At 63.7% G+C, this 18,463-nt stretch overlaps 2 protein-coding genes across 8 annotated transcripts; one reads left to right on the forward strand and one right to left on the reverse strand.

Annotated features, from left to right (window-relative positions):
• Positions 1-47: 47 nt before the first annotated feature.
• TMEM198 (transmembrane protein 198) lies at positions 48-5,501 on the reverse strand. 6 transcript variants are annotated; one of them, XM_074873394.1, is made up of 5 exons: positions 5,414-5,501; positions 3,106-3,356; positions 2,423-2,998; positions 1,979-2,187; positions 48-1,486 (listed from the first exon to the last, which is right to left on the reverse strand). In XM_074873394.1, the coding sequence occupies exons 2-5, from the start codon at positions 3,293-3,295 to the stop codon at positions 1,340-1,342; spliced, it is 1,122 nt and encodes a 373-aa protein (XP_074729495.1). In that variant the 5' UTR covers positions 3,296-3,356; positions 5,414-5,501; the 3' UTR covers positions 48-1,339. The 6 variants fall into 6 exon arrangements, with proteins under 6 accessions (XP_074729495.1, XP_074729496.1, XP_074729498.1 ...); XM_074873395.1 differs by lacking the exon at positions 5,414-5,501 and adding an exon at positions 3,977-4,029; XM_074873397.1 differs by lacking the exon at positions 5,414-5,501 and adding an exon at positions 3,618-3,632.
• Positions 5,502-8,341: 2,840 nt separating this feature from the next.
• Positions 8,342-13,654, forward strand: CHPF (chondroitin polymerizing factor). 2 transcript variants are annotated; one of them, XM_074873401.1, is made up of 4 exons: positions 8,342-8,690; positions 9,949-10,513; positions 10,714-10,896; positions 11,393-13,654. In XM_074873401.1, exons 1-4 carry the CDS (start codon positions 8,377-8,379, stop codon positions 12,653-12,655), a joined length of 2,325 nt encoding a protein of 774 aa, XP_074729502.1. In that variant the 5' UTR covers positions 8,342-8,376; the 3' UTR covers positions 12,656-13,654. The 2 variants fall into 2 exon arrangements, with proteins under 2 accessions (XP_074729502.1, XP_074729503.1); XM_074873402.1 differs by lacking the exon at positions 8,342-8,690 and adding an exon at positions 9,593-9,608.
• The last annotated feature ends 4,809 nt before the right edge of the window (positions 13,655-18,463 follow it).

Raw genomic sequence — 18,463 nt, forward strand, 5'->3', positions numbered from 1 at the left:
CCCCTCGCCCCTGCCCCCGGCGCAGCCCCTGGCCCCACACTCCGGGCTCCGAAAGGCTCTTTACTGTGCGGCCGTGGCCTCAGCAGCGTTTGGCACATTTACAAAAGAGACTGAAAAGGGGGACGGCGGCGCGGCGCTGCAGGGATGGGGGCGCCTGGCAGAAACATGCAGTTCCCGGGGCAGCAGGGCCAGCCGGGCTGGGCTGGGGTGGCCCAAAGCAGGGGGGGCACCCCGGTCCAGTCTTGCCACCATCCTGCTTGCCTAGCCGTGGGGAAGTCCTGGGTCACTCCGTAATAAATTAATACAAATCACAGCAAGAGAAATATATACAAGGCAGGAGCCTCTGCCTGCAGCGGTGCTCTGGGCAGGGGCTCCTGCCCTGCCCTGCCCCGGCTGGAGGCTTGGCCCGACCCCAGGGCCCCCCCTTGGCTACTATAAAATCCAGTCGCCATCAAAACAGCGACGGCCTCTGACGTTGCAGGGGTCCCCATGTCCCTGAGGCAGCCCAGCCTCTGCCCAGAGGCTGGATCCAGTGTCCTGTCTCCCATCAAAATATTTGGGGGCGGGGGTGGATGCACGTGGTGCACCCCACCAGCACAGCTCCCGCTGGACAGGCACCACTTGCCAGCATCACCCCAGGAACCACCTGGCTCTGGCAGCCTCTGGCCCAGGACCACCCCGGTCCAGCTCAGGAAAAGGAGGGGAGGTGAGCCACTCTGGGGGGACAGGGAGGGTGGCTAGGGCAGGAGGACCTTCTGAGGAGGCAGGTTTTAGGAAGCATTACCTGAGAGCTGCTCTCAGGGCCAAGGTGGGATGGGGCGCACATGCTTGGGAGAGTCCCTGGGGGGGCAAGAGCTCTGGGACCTGCTCTTTGAGGAAGGAACATGGGGCACAGGCACTTGGGGAGTTGCTGGGGGGTGCAGTGGGGGGGGCGGGGGGGGCAGGCGCAGGGTGCTGCTTTTGGGGAAGGGGGGCTGAAATATGGGCAGTTGGGCAATGTTGGGATGCAGGATGAGCGTGCCTGGGCTGTGGGGAAACAAGCAGCAGTGGGGGCTTGAGGACTCCCCACCCCAGCAGAGCTGCTCGCACCGCACGTCCATGGGTGCTGGTGTCCCTGGTCCTTGGGCTGAGTCCTTGCCGGAGGGCTCCCCCAGCACCTCCGGGCCCCGCGGGCAGCCAGGGCTTGCCCAGCCAAGTCCGATGCATCCCCAGAAAGGGTCTCCATCCGCAGCCCCAAGCTGCATGTGGCCGCCCGGGGCCGAGGGCACAGCCCCGCCTGTCCAGGGGGTCTGTTGGAGCAGGCTGGGGTGCTGGTGTTGCTCGAGGTCACTGGGTTGGCTTATACCCTCACGGCGGGGCCGGAGCCCGTGGTGAGGGGCACAGTGGAGCTGCAGTCATAGTCCAGGTCCACCACGGCGTGGGAGCTGGTGATGAGGCTGTTCAGGGACGGCCCCGTCTGCCGCTCTCGGAAACTCTGGATGTAGCTCTGCTTGAGAGAGGGGGGACAGAAAGTGAGCGGGGCTCTGCTCCTGGCCCACTCCATCCCACCCCACGCAGGGGGGCTCTGCTCCTGGCCCACTCCATCCCACCCCACCCTAACCTCTGCAGGAGCCCCCCAGAACCAGTCCTGCGCAATCCCACCCACCCAGCAGTCGGGCCCTCTGGGGGCTGGCCGCAGCAGGATGCACAGCCCCATCCCTTCCCTGGGCACACGCTTTGCACCTTGCCCACTGCCTATTTCTACTGCGGCCGCAGTGCTTTTGGCCACCAGTTTACTTTTGCTTGCAAAGGCTGAAGTGCTCCATGGTGGGCACGTCCCAGCTCAACCCTTCCCAAGTTGTCTGCTCTCTGGGATGCCCTGGCCTTGTCCCTCGAGGAGCTCGGATGCCGGCTGGCACCTGGGCACCTCTCGCCTCTCCGCGCCCCAGCCCACCCACATGGAGAAGGAAGGGCCATGGAGGCCGGGGGAGATCTCTACCCTGGGTGCGGGACTCACGGGGGAGAGCACGTCCCCATCGAAGCGACGCACGGGGTTGGGCTTGCGGCGGTAGGCAGGCTCGGGTGGGTGGGCTTTGTGCTGGTGGGGCGGCGGGTGGTGGGGTCTCCGCTTCTTCTTCTTCTCCTTTCGGTCCTCCCGCTGCTTGATGCGCATCAGCTGCACGCGGCGCTGCTGCCGGCTGATGATCACTGCGGGGCAGAGGGGCCTGTGAGCACCGGGGAGTGCACCCGAACCAGCCCCGCATCCAAACAAGCCCCAGCTTTGCACACCCAGGCCTCCCCTTGAGTGCTGTGCCCCCGTAGAGTCCCAAACCCCTTATCTGTGCATGCACACCAAGTGCTAGAACCCTCCACCCCGGTCCCTAGGCCCCCCAGCTCCTGCACCCACCCTGTGCCACGTCCATTTCCCCCAGCCCTCACACACCTTCTGTGTGGGAGTAGCCCTCAGCCGTGACCTTCCACTGGACCAGGACGCCCAGTGTGGTGAGGAGCGGCCAGATGCCCAGGATGACCCAGCTGTACCAACACACGGGGCGAGCGGGGGCCACCTTGATGCGCTCGTAGATGTACTGCACCAGGAGGAAGAGCTCGATGAAGTAGTCGACAGTAACGGTCATGATGGCGCTGCCGAAGACGGCAGTGGAGAGGGTGGTGAAGAAGCGCTGCCACTGCAGGGTGAGGACGGCGAAGAGCATCCCCACACCCAGGAGCAGCGCGATGGGGATCCACACCGTCGGCGGGTGGTAGAATTGCTCCATCACCACCAGCGTGGCCACCGCCAGCAGCAGCCCCAGGAGCAGCCCCACCATGAAGAGGCCGACGCTGCGCACCAGCATGGTGACCAGCCCACACAGGACCCCGATGCCCAGCCCGATGCCCACCGACGCCTCCACGCTCAGCTGTGTGTCCAGCACCCGCTCCTTGTAGCACAGCATGAAGATGATGATGGAGCCGAACATCAGCCCTGTCAGGAACATGACGGCCTTGAAGCAGCGGTAGCCTGTGGAGAGACCGCTGCAGTCAGGGGGTGGATGGCCACCACCCCTCCAGCTCCCCCCTGCCCTTCTCGCCACTTGCCCCACCAGCCACCGGGCTGGCCTGGCTCACCGAAGAAGCAGTAGATGATGCCGAAGAGGCAGCACATGGCACACACCACTGAGGGCACCACCTGGTAGCGACGCTCGATTTCCTGCTGGCAACTGTGCCCCCACTCCTGGTCCGGCTCATGCGGCAGCAGCTTGAACCGCAGCGTCTGCACAGTTGCAGTCATGGCTCTGGGGACTCCCGGGAAAGGCATCAAAATCTCCGCTCCTGCCCCATGGCTTGCCGGCGAAACTGCTCCCCGGCACCCGCCCCAGCTGGTGAGAGAGAGAGAAGGGGGATGGAGGCACCGCCGGCACACGCCCGACAGCGACGCCCACCACTCAGCACCCAGCCACCAGAAAACCCGCTTTGGCCCCTCGCTACCTGGGTGGGAAGGGAATGGGGGAACAGCCTCACCCATGGGGGCTGTGGGGGCACAGACCGTCACCCAGCGAGAGGCTGCAGGGATGCACCATCCCCAGGGAGCCCGCCTGCACCCCGGGGAGCTTTGCTGTCGGGACACAGCGCTTTATAACCTGTCTGCGGCTTCAATTTCCTGCCCCTGGCTCTCCAGCGCCCTTTCCCTGCTCGATTAAAGGGAGACTTCCACTACCTGGTATTTTCTGACTGTGAAGTAATTATGCTTGGTAATTAAGTCACCCCTCAGTCTTCTATTTTTATAGGCTAAACAGATTGAGCTCTTAAAGCTTGTACTCCAAGGCATTTTCTCCAATCCTCTAATCATATTTCTGGCTATTTTTCATCCCTCCTTCATCTCCTAGTGTCCTTGTAAAAGCAAAGCAGGCCCCACACTGGATCCAGCTCTCCCACGCCGACTCACGGGCCCAGAGGGGGACCGGCCCTGGCTGGTGCTGCCCCTTACCCAAGGGCTCACCTGCAATGCCGCAGCCGTGCCGGGATGCCGAGCAGGCAGTCGCCGGGCCCCCCGCAGCGCCTATGCAGACAGAGGGGTCATAATCCCCCGCAAAGACTGATCCAGCTCCAGCTTAAACCTAATTACAGCAGCCGTCTGCCTGCTCCCACCTGGAGTCAGTTCCAGCATCCCCTGGTCCCTTTCTGGGCTCAGTTGGTTTAGGATGGGTTTATTGTCACCGGTTGTCCCCGGGCCAGTGCCAGTCTGTCCAAGCGCCACGTTAAATGCAGGCGGCACAGCTCACAAAACCAGCGCACCGAGAAGGGGCAGGGATGAGGGCAGAGGCTGTAGTCACGGCTCCCTATTGCCCAGCACCTCGCTGCTGCCCAGCCCGGGCCCCACCGGCACCTCTTCCTCGCCACCGGCCTCCTCCCTCCCTCCCTCCCTCCCTGCGGCTGGGGAAGGAAACACCAGCCCGGGTAAATCCCCCCGGGGAAAACCGATCGCGGTGCCTAATCCTGGGGAAGCAGGCAGGCAGGGAGCAGGCAGCCAAGCGCTGGGCCCCTGCCCACCCTGCCTGAGCCCCCGGGGGGATGCTAAGCAGGATTGGACTTTAACCGCAGAGCCCAGGAGCGACGCGCTGGCCCTAGCTGCCCCGGCGGGGACGGGCGATGCTGCGTGCGGGGGGTGAAAGCAGAGCTCTGACGGCCGGCCGTGCCCAGGGGACCGGGGATGGGGCACGGCACGGCACGGCACGGCCAGCAGAGCACAGGGAGGGCAGCGAGATGCGGCTCTCTGCCCCTCAACGCACGCCAGGTCCGGGCCAGGGCAGCGAGGAAGGGTCGCCTGTGAAAGCCCGTCTCGGGCAGGGTTGCAGGCAGCGTTGCAGGCAGCGTTGCAGGCAGCTCCCGGCGCCCATTGGCGCGGGCACTGTTGCTAGGGGAGCCCAGCGCCTGCTCATTGGCGCCGGGACTTACCCACCTGCTGCCGCCCTCCCCGCAGCCCCGGGCTCCCCGCCGCGGCCTGCCCCGGGCCCCCCACCCTCCCCTCCCTGCCCCGGAGGGCACAGCGTGGAGGGGGCCCGGGGACAGCGCTCGGGGCACGGTCGCGCCGCTGCGCTCCCCACCCCCGCCGCCCCCCGGCCGGCCCCGCTGCCCCCCGCCGGGCCCCGGGCCGGCGGGGCGGGCGCGGCGTTGCTAAGCGACGGCCGCAAAGGCCGCCGGGGCGCGGGGCCGCTCCGCCCCTCTCTTTGTTCGGGGCGGGGGTCCCGGGGGGGGGGGCTCCGCCGGGCCCCACACGCCCATCCCGGGCACGGCGCTCTCCTCCCCGGCACCGGGGAGAGGCCGGGAGCACGGTGCGCGACCCCTTCCCCCGCGGGGCCCGGCGCTCCGCCCACCCCCCCGCGCCTGCCGGACCCCCACGTGCTGCCCCCCGCAGACCCGCCCTGCCCGCTCCCACCTGCACTCCCGGCCCGGCAGCGGCGGCGGCCCCGCGGCGCCCGGCGCTCCCGGCCCCTGCCCCGGCCCCCGCGCATGCCGGCGGCGCGGCCCGCCGCGCGGTGCTGAGCGGACAGCTCCGCCTGACGTCACCGCGCTGCGTCACCGCGCCGGCCGGCCGGGGCGGGGCCTGATGGGGGCGGGGCCTACCGAGAGAGGGGCGGGGCCTACCGGGAGAGGGGCGGGGCTTAGGTGGGGGGAGGGGCGCGCGGTGGGGCGTGAACCCGGTCGGGCGGCACGTGCGCCGAGGGGTGCACCGGGGGTGTGCCGGGGCGACATGGCGTGCACCGGGCCGCCCACCGACACGGGCCCGCGCGCGCAGCGTGGCGCAGCGCCCGCCCGCCGGGCCGCGCGTGAGGCGCTCGGCGAGCAGCAGCCACGAGGGCTGCAGGCCCCGAGGCGCGGGGTGCGGGGGACGAGCGGCGCGGGGGTGCGGAAGTGGCGGGAGAGCCTTGTGCAGGGCCGGGCGGGGCAGGGCCCGGTGGCAGTGGCGGTGGCAGAGCGCGCAGAGGGCCGTGCAGCGGGCAAGGGGCCTGCGCCAGGGCCACGGGGACTGCGGCCCTGCGTTCCCTGGGGGCAAACGTGCGTGTAAGGGGCACCTAGAGAGGCTGCCCACCCCTGCCCGGCGAGCGGCCGGGTGGCGGGAGGACACGGAGCTCTGCGGCGGCAGAGCTGGCTGGAGCTGGCACCTCCCGGCTGCGGCGCCCAGAGACCCCCGGGAAATCCTGGCAGGGAGAAGTCTCTTGGCAGCAGCGGCCGTTCCCCTGGCAGCCCCTTCCCAGCCCCACGCCAAGGCCGGGGAGACAAAGGCAGGAGCTGCAGCTGGCGGGGGGCTGGGAAGGGGCTGCCGGAGGAACGGCGCTGCTGCCCGCAGGCTCCTTCACCCGCGGGATCCCCTGGGGCCGGGCACGGGGGCCCTGGGCTCGGCCACTGCCTCGGCGAGCCCCAGGGAGGCGTCTGCTCTGCCCACAGTTCATCTCCATGCAGTTTTCCTGAGCTCAGAGTCTTCTGAAAACTTCAGTACTTTCTCTGGTCCATCTAAATACAAGCTCAGATCAACAGGGTTGTTTCAGAATGAAACCTCTCTTATTACTCGTGTAAAATCATCTGGGTTTGTATAAGATGACCAATATTAAATATTCCAACCTCTAAAGGAAATCAAACACATCTATTCCTAACACATTTCTCTCTGCAAACACACAACTTTGGTTGTTTATGATCACACCCGCTTTTTGGCCTTTGTCCATGGAAAATCTCTGCTCATTTCTTACTTCTGCATCTTTTCCCTTCTGGCATCTCCTCGTCCCATCACGTTCCCTCTGTTTCCAGTTTTTATATATTCCTCATTAAACTGCCGTCCACGTGACCGCCTTTGCCTATTGCTTGTCTTGGACTATTCAGGAGAAAAAGGCCTATGAAAACAAGCCGAGCTTGGATGATGGTCCCGTATCTCTGGGGGGTGGGATGCTGCCAACCACTTCCTGATGAAAACAGGCTGCTTTGTTCCAGAAAATGAAAGGGACCCTGGAGCCGAGCGGGCTCCCGCCTGCACTTGCTGCCCTGCTCTGCTCTGCGGCAGGCGGCCTGCATTCCATGGGGAGGGTGCGATGGGCTCCCCACCACCCGGAGTAAATCCAGAGGCACTCGAGAGCCCTGATAGCTGTGAGGCTGCTGGAAGCAGAGCCACGGGCTGGGAACGGGCAGAAGGACTGGGAACGGGCAGAAAGGCCAGATCCTCCTCCTTGTCCTTATTCAGCAATGCCTGGCGCTGCGCGGCCACGTAGGGCTGCAGGCCTGGCAGCTTCTGGGTTGGATCATTCCCGTGCTGCGCCGGAGGCTCCGTGTGTGCAGCAAACTCTGCCCCGAGCTGGTTCTCCAGTTCTCTCTGGCCGGGGGCTCTCTCCAGCGGCTGGTGGGCCAGTGACTCTGTGCTGCAGACAGCTCGTGGTGGGACAGTGACCTGGCCCCAGCTGGAGGAGCCCACCTCTTTGGTTCCGTTTTGCTCCACAGAACAAGGGTCCCTGCCGCTGGGATGTCCCGCTGCTCTGCCTGCCCTCCTTCTGCCAGGGCTCTGCATCCAGAGGTCTTCCAGCTGCCGCTCACCTTCCTGCACACCTGCTCCCCCGGCACCCGGGCTCTGCAGCCCGTGGGCTGTGCTTTGGGGCTCCTGGCCTCAGACCTCCCCCCCATCCCCGACCACCAGTCACCTCCTGGGGACACCCAGGCAGAGTCCCGCGCCGCTGCCCACGCTTTCTGGAAGACCCCCCGGGTGGTGACTTGAGAAGGACAACATGGCGCTTCAGGAGACGACAAATTCACCAGCGCCGTGGGTTGGGTTGTCCCCGGGAGGGGACGCAGCGGCTGTGCCGGCCCGGCCCCGCGGCGTCCCCCCAGCCCCGAGAACAAAGGGCCGGCTGTGCCCCAGCCCCGGGCACCCCCCCTCGGGGAAATCCGCCCTTAAGCCGGCTCAGCCTCCACGTCCCTGCCCCAGCCCCGCCGCGGCGCGGGCAGGTGTTGCCTTCTGAGCCGGGGGGCGCGTTCTGAGCGGGCAGCCAGGCCCGGGGGCGCTGCCCTGCCGCCCCGCAGCGCCGAACACCGTGGCCCGGCCGCGGCCAGGTACCGGCCTCCGGGCCGCCCCGCAGCGACGCCCCGTCCCGCCCCGTCCCGCCCCGCGGCCCCGCCCCACGGCCCCGCCCCACACGGCAGGGGCGGCCCGGGGGGGGGCGGCCGCGCGGTCTCCTAGCAACCTGGGCCCGCCCCCACGCCGCCCCTGTGCCCGTGACGCGGCGGCGGGAGCGCGGCCCATTGGCCGGGGCGGGCCGGCCGCGGTGACGCGCGGCGGGGCGGGGCCCGGGGGTGACACGTCGGACGGCGGCGCCGCCAGCGGGAGCGGCAGCCGGAGCCGCCCCCGGTCCCGTCCCGGCCATGCGGCTGTCGCTGGTGCTGTCGGTGCTGCGGCCCGCCGGGCCGGTGGCCATCGGCGTCTCGCTGGGCTTCACCCTCAGCCTGCTCAGCGTCACCTGGGTGGAGGAGCCCTGCGGGCCGCCGCCGCGCTCCGCCGCCGCCCGCCCGCGCCCCGACGGCGGCCCCGCGCCGCCCCCCGGCCCCGGCAACACCAACGGCAACGCGGCGCGCAGGCCCAACGCCGTCCCCGCCGGGCTGGGCGCCGACAGCTGGGAGCCCCGCGTCGTGCCCTACCGCCCGCCCAGCCCCGGCAGGGCCGCCAAGAAGGCCGTCAGGTGCGGGGGGGGGGCAGGCCGGGCTGGGGGAGCGGGGCCTCGGCGGGCGGAGGAGGGACCGCCGGCACTAACCGGGCTTTAGACGGGAGTAGCTGCGGCCGAGCCCGGGGTGTCCGGGTCTGGGCCTCCGTCTGCCGGGACGGTGCGGGGGGGCTGCCTGCCTGCCCCTGCCTGCCGGGCTGCTGCGGGGGGCTTTACAGGTGACCCGGCGATGTGCTTCCCCCCCGCCCTGCAGCCACCCAGGGCTGCACCCGGATTCTTCTGCCTGCAAGCGCCTTTCCCTGCTGCTTCCCTTCCTCCTCTCCTTACCCCCCCGCCCCTTCTCCTCACCCACCCCCCCCCTCCCCCCCAACTTCCCCGCCTGCAAGAGCCTCGTGCCGTGCTGCTGCCTGCTGTGCAAAGGTTGCCTGCTGCAGCACGTGCTGCCGGGCACCCTGCCCTGCCCTGGCAGGGACCCCTCCCGCGGTGGCACGTCCCCACCCAACGCTGCAAACTCCAGCCCGCTCTGGGGCCGGCTGCGGCCCGTCCTGGCGTCCCCGGGATGATGGGAAGCAGGCAGTGAAAGGGGCTCCTTGTCCCGGCGAGGTGGTGGGCGGATGGAGGGGGCTGAATGGGGCCAGTGTGTGCCAGGCGGCGGCTGGGGGCCGGGGGGGGGGGGCGCTTCCTGCCGCTGCGCCGGGCTGGGAGAATTAAACCTGAAAGTCATTGCGAGCGGGGCAGCTGGGGGCTGTGGCGGGGAGGGGGATGCAGCTGGCCCCATGCTGGCTGCAGCTGCCCCAGCGGGGCCTGGCTTCCCCGGGGAGGGCAGCACGGCCTCTCCTGCCTCCCTGCCCGCTCTGGAGCAGCGCGTCTGGCAGGGGCGGCAGGAAGGTGCTTCCCAACGCGGCTGTCCTGGCTGTCAGCATGGTGGGGTGCCTGGTGAGTCATGTCCCTGCTGGAGTTGGGGCGTGCAGCCCTCTTTCCCTCTTCTAGCTGTGCTCAGCATTTTGCGAGCCTCTGGTTTGAGCTGGACTGGCCGACTCGTGGGAAGGGAGGGTCCCCCATGGTCTCAGGTTGGGGGGAACCTAAGCAGAGCGCTCTGCTGTGCCTCTGGCCCATGCAGAGTGGCAGCTGGTGGCACTGGGGTGATGTCTTGCACATGTGGCTGTGAGCAGTTACTGCAGAAGATTTGAGGTTGGTGCCATTGAGGGGGATAGGGAGGGTGCAGGCTGAGGTGGGATGCAGTGTCCCAGGGCCTGACCTTTTCTCCCTCCTGCAGGACCCGGTACATCAGCACGGAGCTGGGGATGCGGCAGCGGCTCTTCGTGGGTGTGCTGACCTCCAAGAGCACGCTGAACACACTGGGGGTGGCTGTCAACCGCACGCTGGCCCACCGCCTGGAGCGCCTGGTGTACTTCACAGGCACACGGGGCCGCAAGGTGCCTCACGGCATGACGGTGGTGACACACAGTGACGAGCGGCCCATCTGGAACATGTACCAGACTGTCAGATACCTTCTGGACCACTACGTGAATGACTTCGACTGGTTCTTCCTGGTGCAGGACGATACCTACACAGAGGCACACCGCATCAGCCGCCTGGTCGCCCACCTCAGCATCGACACCCACCTCTACCTGGGCCGCCCCGAGGAGTTCATCGGTGGGGACACCGAGGGACGCTACTGCTACGGGGGGTTTGGCTACTTGCTGTCCCGCAGCCTCCTCCTGCTCCTGCAGCAGCACCTGGAGAGCTGTCGCAATGACATCCTCAGCGCCCGGCCCGACGAGTGGCTGGGCCGCTGCATCATCGACTACACAGCCGTCAACTGTGCTGAGGAGCACGAGGTAGGTCCTGCAGTGGAGGTAGCCTCCAAGAGCCTGATCCTGGCCCAGAGTGTTTGCCTGCCTCCCTCCCTGTGGGCTCCCACGTCCTGGGGGGACCAGCCCTTGCACCCTGTCATCCTTTGAGCTTGCGGTGCTGACAGCCTGTGGGGTGGGAGCATGGGTCAGGGCTGGCTGTGACCCATCTCTCCTGGCTGGCACAGGGTCTGCGTTACCACTATTTTGAGCTGGGGAAGAACGTGGACCCTGAGCGGGAGACTGACCTCCGTTTCCAGAGCGCCTTCACTGTCCACCCTGTGCTGGATCCCCTTCAGATGTACCGGCTGCACAAGTACTTTGCACAGGTGGAGCTTGAGAGGACCTACCAGGAGATCCAGCAGCTCCAGGTGAGACCTGGCTTGGCTGGGAGGGTCTGGGCTCCTCCTGTCATCCCTGTGGGCTTTCTGGCCACTCTGTGTCACCTCTCCGCTTTAATATGAGGGTTTCTCACCTGCACCTGCTGTGGGATGGTATCAGCTGAGCCTGTGTGGCTGCAGGGGCAGTGGTGCTGGCTGGAGAGCAGCTTTGGACCTGTATGGATCCTGGAGCTGTGGTGGTGGCTCAGGGTGATGGAGCCAGCAGGGTGCTGAGGTCTGCCAGCAAAGGCTGGGCAGGGTGGGAGAGGGCACAGATCCTGCTGATGGACGTGGTGTGCTATATTTGGGGTGCTCTTCAGAGGAAACCTGAGGTGCCTGACAGGAGTCAGGCTGAAGGCAGAGTGTTCTGCTCTTTGGGCCAGGAGGGGCTGATCTCTTAGAGTATCAGGAGTCAGCTTGCCTGCACCCAGAGCTGGAAGACCAACCTGTGCCCACCTTGGTTCTCACTCCATCTCTCCTCTTGCAGCTGGAGATCCAGAACGCCAGCAGCCTGTCTGCTGACGGGGACCACAGTGCCACGTGGCCTGTTGGCATCCCACCCCCCTTCCAGCCCAAAACCCGCTTCGAAGTGCTGCGCTGGGACTACTTCACGGAGGAGCAGGTCTATGCCTGTGTGGATGGCTCCCCCAAGTGTGAGCTGCACGGTGTGGACCTGGCCGATGTGGCCGACGTGGTGGCCACAGCCATGGAGGAGCTGAACCGCAAGTACCAGCCGGTGCTTCATGTCCGCAAGCAGCAGCTGGTGAACGGGTACCGGCGCTTTGACCCCACGCGTGGCATGGAGTACACGCTGGACCTCCAGGTGGAGGTGGTCACCCAGAAGGGGCACAGCCGCTCCGTCACCAAGCGCGTGCACCTGGTGCGGCCCCTCAGCGAGGTGGAGATCATCCCCATGCCCTACGTGACGGAGGCCAGCCGCATCAACGTCATCCTGCCGCTGACGGCCCATGACCGGGACCACGCTGCCCGCTTTTTGGAGGCCTACGCGGCGGCCGCCTTTGAGAGCAGCGAGAATGCGGTGCTCACCTTCCTCTTCATCTATGACCCCTTCGAGGCCCAGCAGGTCACCCAGAATGACATCTTCGCTGCCGTGAAGGCCCAGATCACCGAGTATGAGCGCAAGTATGCAGAGGTGAAGATCCCATGGATCAGTGTTAAGACAGATGCACCCTCCCAGATCAAGGTCATGGACATCATCTCCAAGAAGCATCCTGTGGACACGCTTTTCTTCGTGGCTGGCGTGGGGACAGAGGTCACTGTCGACTTCCTGAACCGCTGCCGGATGAACACCATCAACAACTGGCAGGTCTTCTTCCCCATCCACTTCCAGGGCTACAACCCTGCCATCGCTTACCACAACCAGGTACCGCCTGCCACGCTGGACCTGCTGCGGGACGCGGGGCGCTTCGACCGCGACGTCTTCCACGAAGCCTGTTTCTACAACGCCGACTACATGGCAGCACGCACCCGTATGGCAGGTGACGTGCAGGAGAACGAGGACATCCTGGAGACCCTGGACATCTACGACATGTTCATCAAGTACTCCAACCTCCATGTCTTCCGGGCTGTGGAGCCTGCCCTGCTGCAGCGCTACCGGCACCAGGCCTGCAACCCCCGGCTCAGCGAGGAGATCTACCACCGCTGCGTGCAGAGCAGTCTGGAGGGCGTAGGCTCTCGCTCCCAGCTGGCTATGGTGCTTTTTGAGCAGGAGCAGGGGAACAGCACCTGAACCCCGGGGTGCGGAGGGGCTGGCCCTGCCGTGCCTGCCTGCCTACCCCGCCTCTTCTGCTGCCCATATCTGTCTTTCTCCTCCTGGCACCTGCAGGGATAGCTGGTGCCCGAGCTCATGACTTGCCCCGCTGGGGCTGCCCAGGCCGGGGTCTGCCAGTGCGGGGTGCACAGGTCCTTCCGGAGCAGCCGTGGCTGTGCAGACCCTGGGGCAAGGTGGTGTTGGAGTGGCTGAGCTGCGAGCTCGGCCTGGCTCCTCACCCCAGAGCTGCTGGCTGCCAGCCCCATCCCTCCGTCCTGGCCCCGCTGCCCAGCGGGGAGGCAATGGGCTGCCCTGTCCTTGCTGTCTCTCCTCGACCGGAGGCACACAGAGCCCAAGGCCCGCCTGCTGCGGGGCCATGACTGCCACGGGGCTGGGGGTGATCTGTTGTGGTTCTCCCAGCACCTCGGGACAGGGCTGTGCTCCTCGCTCCTTTGGAGTGTTGGCCCGGTTGTGCAGGTAGGGCTGCATCCCTGCGCCCACCACAGGACAGCGGGATGGGGCACATCCTGCCCCAGAAGAGCAATAAAGAGGTTGGTTTCGGGGTTTTGCCACTTGGCAATGAGCTAGAGCAGTCCCAGCTGGTCAGGGTGGGGGGACTTGGCCCCTGGGGCCAGTGGGGGCACAGGGGGTGCCAGAGGGAATCCTGCTGTATTCACATACCGTGAGCTGCTCCCCATGGGAACCGTGACCCAGGCCGCTTTGGCCTTCGCAGTATCGATAGGACGTCGGAGGTCGCAGCCCTCGGACGAGAGCCTCCTGACAGAGGTGGGAGCCCTCCCCACTGCGGGGCTGCCCTCAGGGTTGGGGGATGCAGTGCCCCGCGCTGGTGGGCATGGCAGAGGGTTTGGCTGCGCATCTCCTAAGGAGAAAGCGACTGAGGAGCCGCTCTCTGCTCCTGGTTTGTATTTAATAGTGGGGAGAGGAGGGGGGGGTGCATTTACAGTAATAAAATGGAGACATGAACCAGTGGATCTGGGTGATTCTTCCCTGGGGCACCTCTGGGTGTCCCGTTGGGGATCTGTGTGGTGGTAGGTGCTGGATGCTTGTACAAAATCTGGCTGCAGCTGGCTGGACTGCTTCCTCGAAGGGATGCTGCTTCCCTCAAGCTGCCTGCAGGGTGTTCTACCTGAGCTGGGAGATGACTGCCTCTCCTTAGTGAGGCCAGGGGAGCCCACTGGCTATGGACAGGCTGGCTTGCACTAGGCCAAGCAGACACTTGGAAATGCCAGCTTGAACCCCTGGGGGCTTGCAGCAGGAGTGCTGCACCTCCTCTGATGCTTAGTGCCCTTGGGGCTGTCCTGCTGTTGCTACCTGCTACCAGTCACTGGTGGTGCAGCAGGATGCTGAGCCCCTTGCCACGGGAAGCCCTGGTGCCAGCGTGCTGAGCTTTGGGCAGTCCCCTGTCTTGCCTGGTGCCATAAATTCGTGGTCCCACTGACCAGGTTTCTAGCCATCCTCAGCCCCAGCTGCGGGTGGAGATGGTGAAGGGCTGGTGCAGCTGTGTGTTGTTCCAGTTGTTCTGTCCCCATAACAGCCTTCGTGGGCTCTACATGGGTAATGGGGGACCCCTGGCCCATGTCAGAGCAGAGGTCAGGTGCCCAAGTGGGGTGAGCTCTGCCCTCCAGCATCTGGGATCAGCTCTGAAGGAAATTCCCAGGCCAGAAACTGCATCCAAGCACTGTGTTAAATAATTAGGGCTGGACCTGCTCTCTCTGCATTGGTTTCACCCTTTTCTGGGCTGTTTTGCATCTCAGGGCTTCTCAGCAGCTTGTGGTTTTCAGTTCTGGGTTGCGCAGAGCACCATGATGCTGCCCTGGACTGTTTCACCACCTACAGCTCCTATTTGCAGTATGAGAAGTGGGCACTGTGTCCCCTGCCTGTGCTGCCTGCTCCCAGTGTGATTTTCATGGGCCCATGTGCTCTTCTCACCAGCCCTTTGGTTATCACATTTTACTTGTTCACAAAACACATGTATCAAAGAGACATCCCCTAGAAAATTAACTGAACCTACTCACTGTTAGTTATTAAGGCTGTTAGTGCTCAGCAAAACTCACGGAAAGCCCCTGGGCTGTGTGGCATGCCTTCCCCAAAGATACCTTATTCGTGTATTCCTGCTCCAGTATTCATATCCACGGTGTAGGAGCTTATATGTATAAATATAATTTTATTATATTTCAGATGATAACCGTTAGCTTGCTCTGAGTATTTCTATTTTTGATCTTCCCCAAGCACATCCTTAATTCCCTTTAAATGTGAATCTGGGACAGAGGGAGCAAGGCGGATGCAGGTGCATTACAGATACATTTCTCCTCTGAAAAGCAGACCTAGGAGTCGAATGTGATTAGGCATTCGAAGATTACCCAAATGGTAATAAAGCAAACCAGCTTCAAATCAAGCTGGCTGCAAAAAGAAACGCAGAATTGTCATTTAATTGTTGCAAGATGGTCTAGATAGAGTTGCTCTTGCCTCTTCATTGCTGTTTGCCCAGACTGAGTTAGATCTATTTGCATACTTAACGCTCTGCACTATCAACACCAGTGAAGCTCCCCCTGCTCTGACATACGTACGAGCAAATGACAGTGCTTGTGGCACTCCCAGCATGGTTATTGCTCTCTTTTATAAGGAGCTGGCAAGGTTTGAAGCTGCTTTGGTGTTTGCCAGTTATTTGCAGCATCAAAACATGATGAAACCCTGGGGAAGGATGATCAAAGCTTTGGGAAGGGATTCTGTGATGGGAGTGGGCTGGCCAGATTGGCTGGGGCCCAGAACAACCTTCCTGAGCCTGGTTGAAGTAAATGGGATCACTGGGCAACCGCAGAGACCTGTGACGATGGGGACATGGGCACAACTCCGCTTTGCCTCCTGCCTGCCTGCACAGGGTTGGCAGGTGCAGGCAGGGCACTGGACCGGGACGGTGACACTCTTGAAAGAGGCAGGCAGGAGCAGCCCTGGGTGCTGACGTGGGCAGCTGAGCAGACAGGGACTCTGCAATCCCTGTTCAGGCTTGACTGGTACTGCCATATGACATACGGATTTTTGCACAGACACAGTTGCACAGTCAGAGCAGTGAAAGGGCAAATTTCCCAACGGGGCAGGAGAAAACACGTGTCTGCTGCCCACAGACTTCTGCTTCCCTCGAGAAAATTTTCTAAAGGCGTTACTGGCTCACTATGACATTTGAGAAGAGCAATGCAAGTTCCTCTTGGGGACTTTTTTGGAAGAAGGCATGAAGGGCCAGTTCAGAGCAAAGCATGAGAGGAGCTGGCCGGGTGCACTGGGGCTGGGCGAGCTTCCCCTCCCCTCTACTTCCTGCACCAGGGCAAAGAAAGGGACTTAAATAGGGGAAAACCCAAGCTGCTGCTCTGCTCTTCTGCTCCCCCCACAAATTTTTCTGCCGTGCAGTCATGCAGGCGTCTCTCTGCAAATGCAGCAGTGAGCCTGTGAGCAGGGAAGGCAAAACCTGCTCCTTTAGACCTGCTTGGATCACTTCTGGCTGTGCTAAACACCACAGCAGAGTTACTTCAGTCCCGACAATGTTAATCAGCTCGGTTGCTGACCTTTGGGAGGGTGTGGGAAGCGTGGCTGTGCCAGGAGAGTGCTGGAGGGTAAGGGGAAGCACAGTGCCCTTTTGTCCCTGTATTGGGAAGGGCCAGTGGTGCCTCGCTGCCTGTCCTGCAGGAGCAGCTCTGCCAGCCGCAGAGCAGAACCCAGCCCTGGCAAATGTTTCCTCCTGGCCGCAGGCAAAGGCAGGAGGGGCAGGCAGGGAGATGCCAGGCTTTGCCTGCGCCCAATGCCCCAGGTCACAGCCCAGTGCGCTGCCAAGCCCTTCCGGAGGGTGTGGGGGTGTTTTGGCCAGGGGCTCTTCTGGCCAAGCTCAGGGAAATCAGAGCCTTTTCATGAAGAGAGAAACAGACGGTAGCTGTAAGTGCAGGCAGGGCTGCTGCCGGTCTGTGCCTGCCCGCGGGGATTTCCCTGCACAGGGGTGTCAGCGCACCCAGCTGTGCCTGGGGACTCCCCTGCAGGGACACACAGCCCCCGCACAGGGAGACTGCAAGAACCCAAAGCTCTGGGACTGGGGGGGAGAGGCAGGCAGCTGGGTTGAATTGTGATTTTCATTGCCTCCTCGGTTTTTCCAGCCTGCTTGCCCACTGTGAGGGGCTGAGCGCTGGAAAGCGAGGGCTGTGTGGCCCCTGCCTGGCCCCACCAACGAGCACCACTGGTCTGTTTTCCCAGCAAAGGGGTCTTGGGGAAATGACCAGGAGCAAAGCAGCGAGCTTGGCGCGCTCAGTTCATCAGGACATGCTGAGGGTCACTCCTTTCTCCAGGTGTTGCCTGTCACCACCAGCATTTCTGGGCAGGAAGTGCTTGGGAAGGAGGTGACTGTCCGGTCGCACTTCAGGGCTCACTTCCAGCCTCTCTGCTCCGCAGCCCGATGGTTTGTTTTCTTTGAAACACAGCTTTTCCCTGGGAACAGCTGTAATTGTGGTGCATGACTGTGGAGGCATGGTGGGAAGTGGAGATGCCCATCCTGTGGGCAGAAGAGATCCTCACCAGTGGCTCCATCCTGGTGCCCTCTCCTTGGAGCCAGCCCTGTATCCCACAGGAGCTGAGTCTGCCGGGGTTGTCACCTCTATGGTGACAGCAGCTGTTGCCAGTGCAGCGGGTCCTGCCACGGTCAGGTGCCTGGCATTTGTCCAGAGAGCTGTGCTTGTTAAAATTAAGGGCCTGTTTCACTGTAGTAGATCCTCTTCTAATTATGCCCCAGCTATTTCATGTGGCTCATTACAGGTGATTCAAGCAGCGCTGGGCTGGGCTGATGTCACTTTGCAGCCTGGCGAGCCCTGGGTGGCAGCAGCCCTGTCCCTGGGGAGGACGGGACCCCCAGTGGCCCTTGGATGGGTGCAGCATGGGAGGGGGCACCCAGGGGCCACAGTGCTGGGGTTTGGAGCTGGCCCTGGGGTGCCAAATCTGGGTCATCCCGCTGATCCTCCTCAGCCCGCTCTGTGCCATCTGCACCAGGTCATCAGGCATGATGCAGGCAGGAGGGGATGCTGGGGTCACCTCACCTGCCCATCCTGTTTAGAGGCAGTAGGAGACCCTACAGGAGGTGTCATCTCTAGGTGCCACCGGGAAGTTGCCAAATTAAAGAACAGAGGCACTGAGAGCAACAGATAAAAACAATTTTATGTTAAATCTTTGCGAGGTCACCACTACAGGGCTCCCAGGACCTGTCCTGAGGCTGCTTTGCCAGCAGCCTTGGGGAGCTGGGATGGGCCATAAATGAGTCTCAGCCTTTCCTTTGGCCACGCTTCAGTCCAGCTCCTCCAAAATTGCCTTTATTTTCTTGTAGGCGTAGGGTCTGGCTTTGTGGGGCTTTTTCCAGCAAGCTGCTTGCTGGAGCTGGGAGATGAGGCACCAGAGCAGCATCTCGGTGAGCATGGCATAACACTGCACCCAGCCCTCGCCCTCCCTGCCCTCCCCAGTCAGCACCACCAAGACCTTCAGGTTTTGTATCAGGACCCGGTCCTTCCCTCAGCATGCCCTCCAGCACCTGCAGCGCCGTGCGCTGGGCTCGCCGCACGATCCTGCTCTCCTCTTCTCAGCTCCTCCAACACATTTTCACTGCAGAGTAAGAGGCAGCATGATCTCCCAGTGGATGAAGATGGCATTGTGGCAGGGCATCCCTGAGGGACAGATGGGCCAGGACCTGGTGGCAGTGACAGCCTCATCCCAAAGGACCCCAAAAAGGACCTGATCCTCTTACCA

The sequence above is a fragment of the Strix uralensis genome, chromosome 6 (assembly GCF_047716275.1).
Source record: "Strix uralensis isolate ZFMK-TIS-50842 chromosome 6, bStrUra1, whole genome shotgun sequence".
NCBI lineage: Eukaryota > Metazoa > Chordata > Aves > Strigiformes > Strigidae > Strix > Strix uralensis.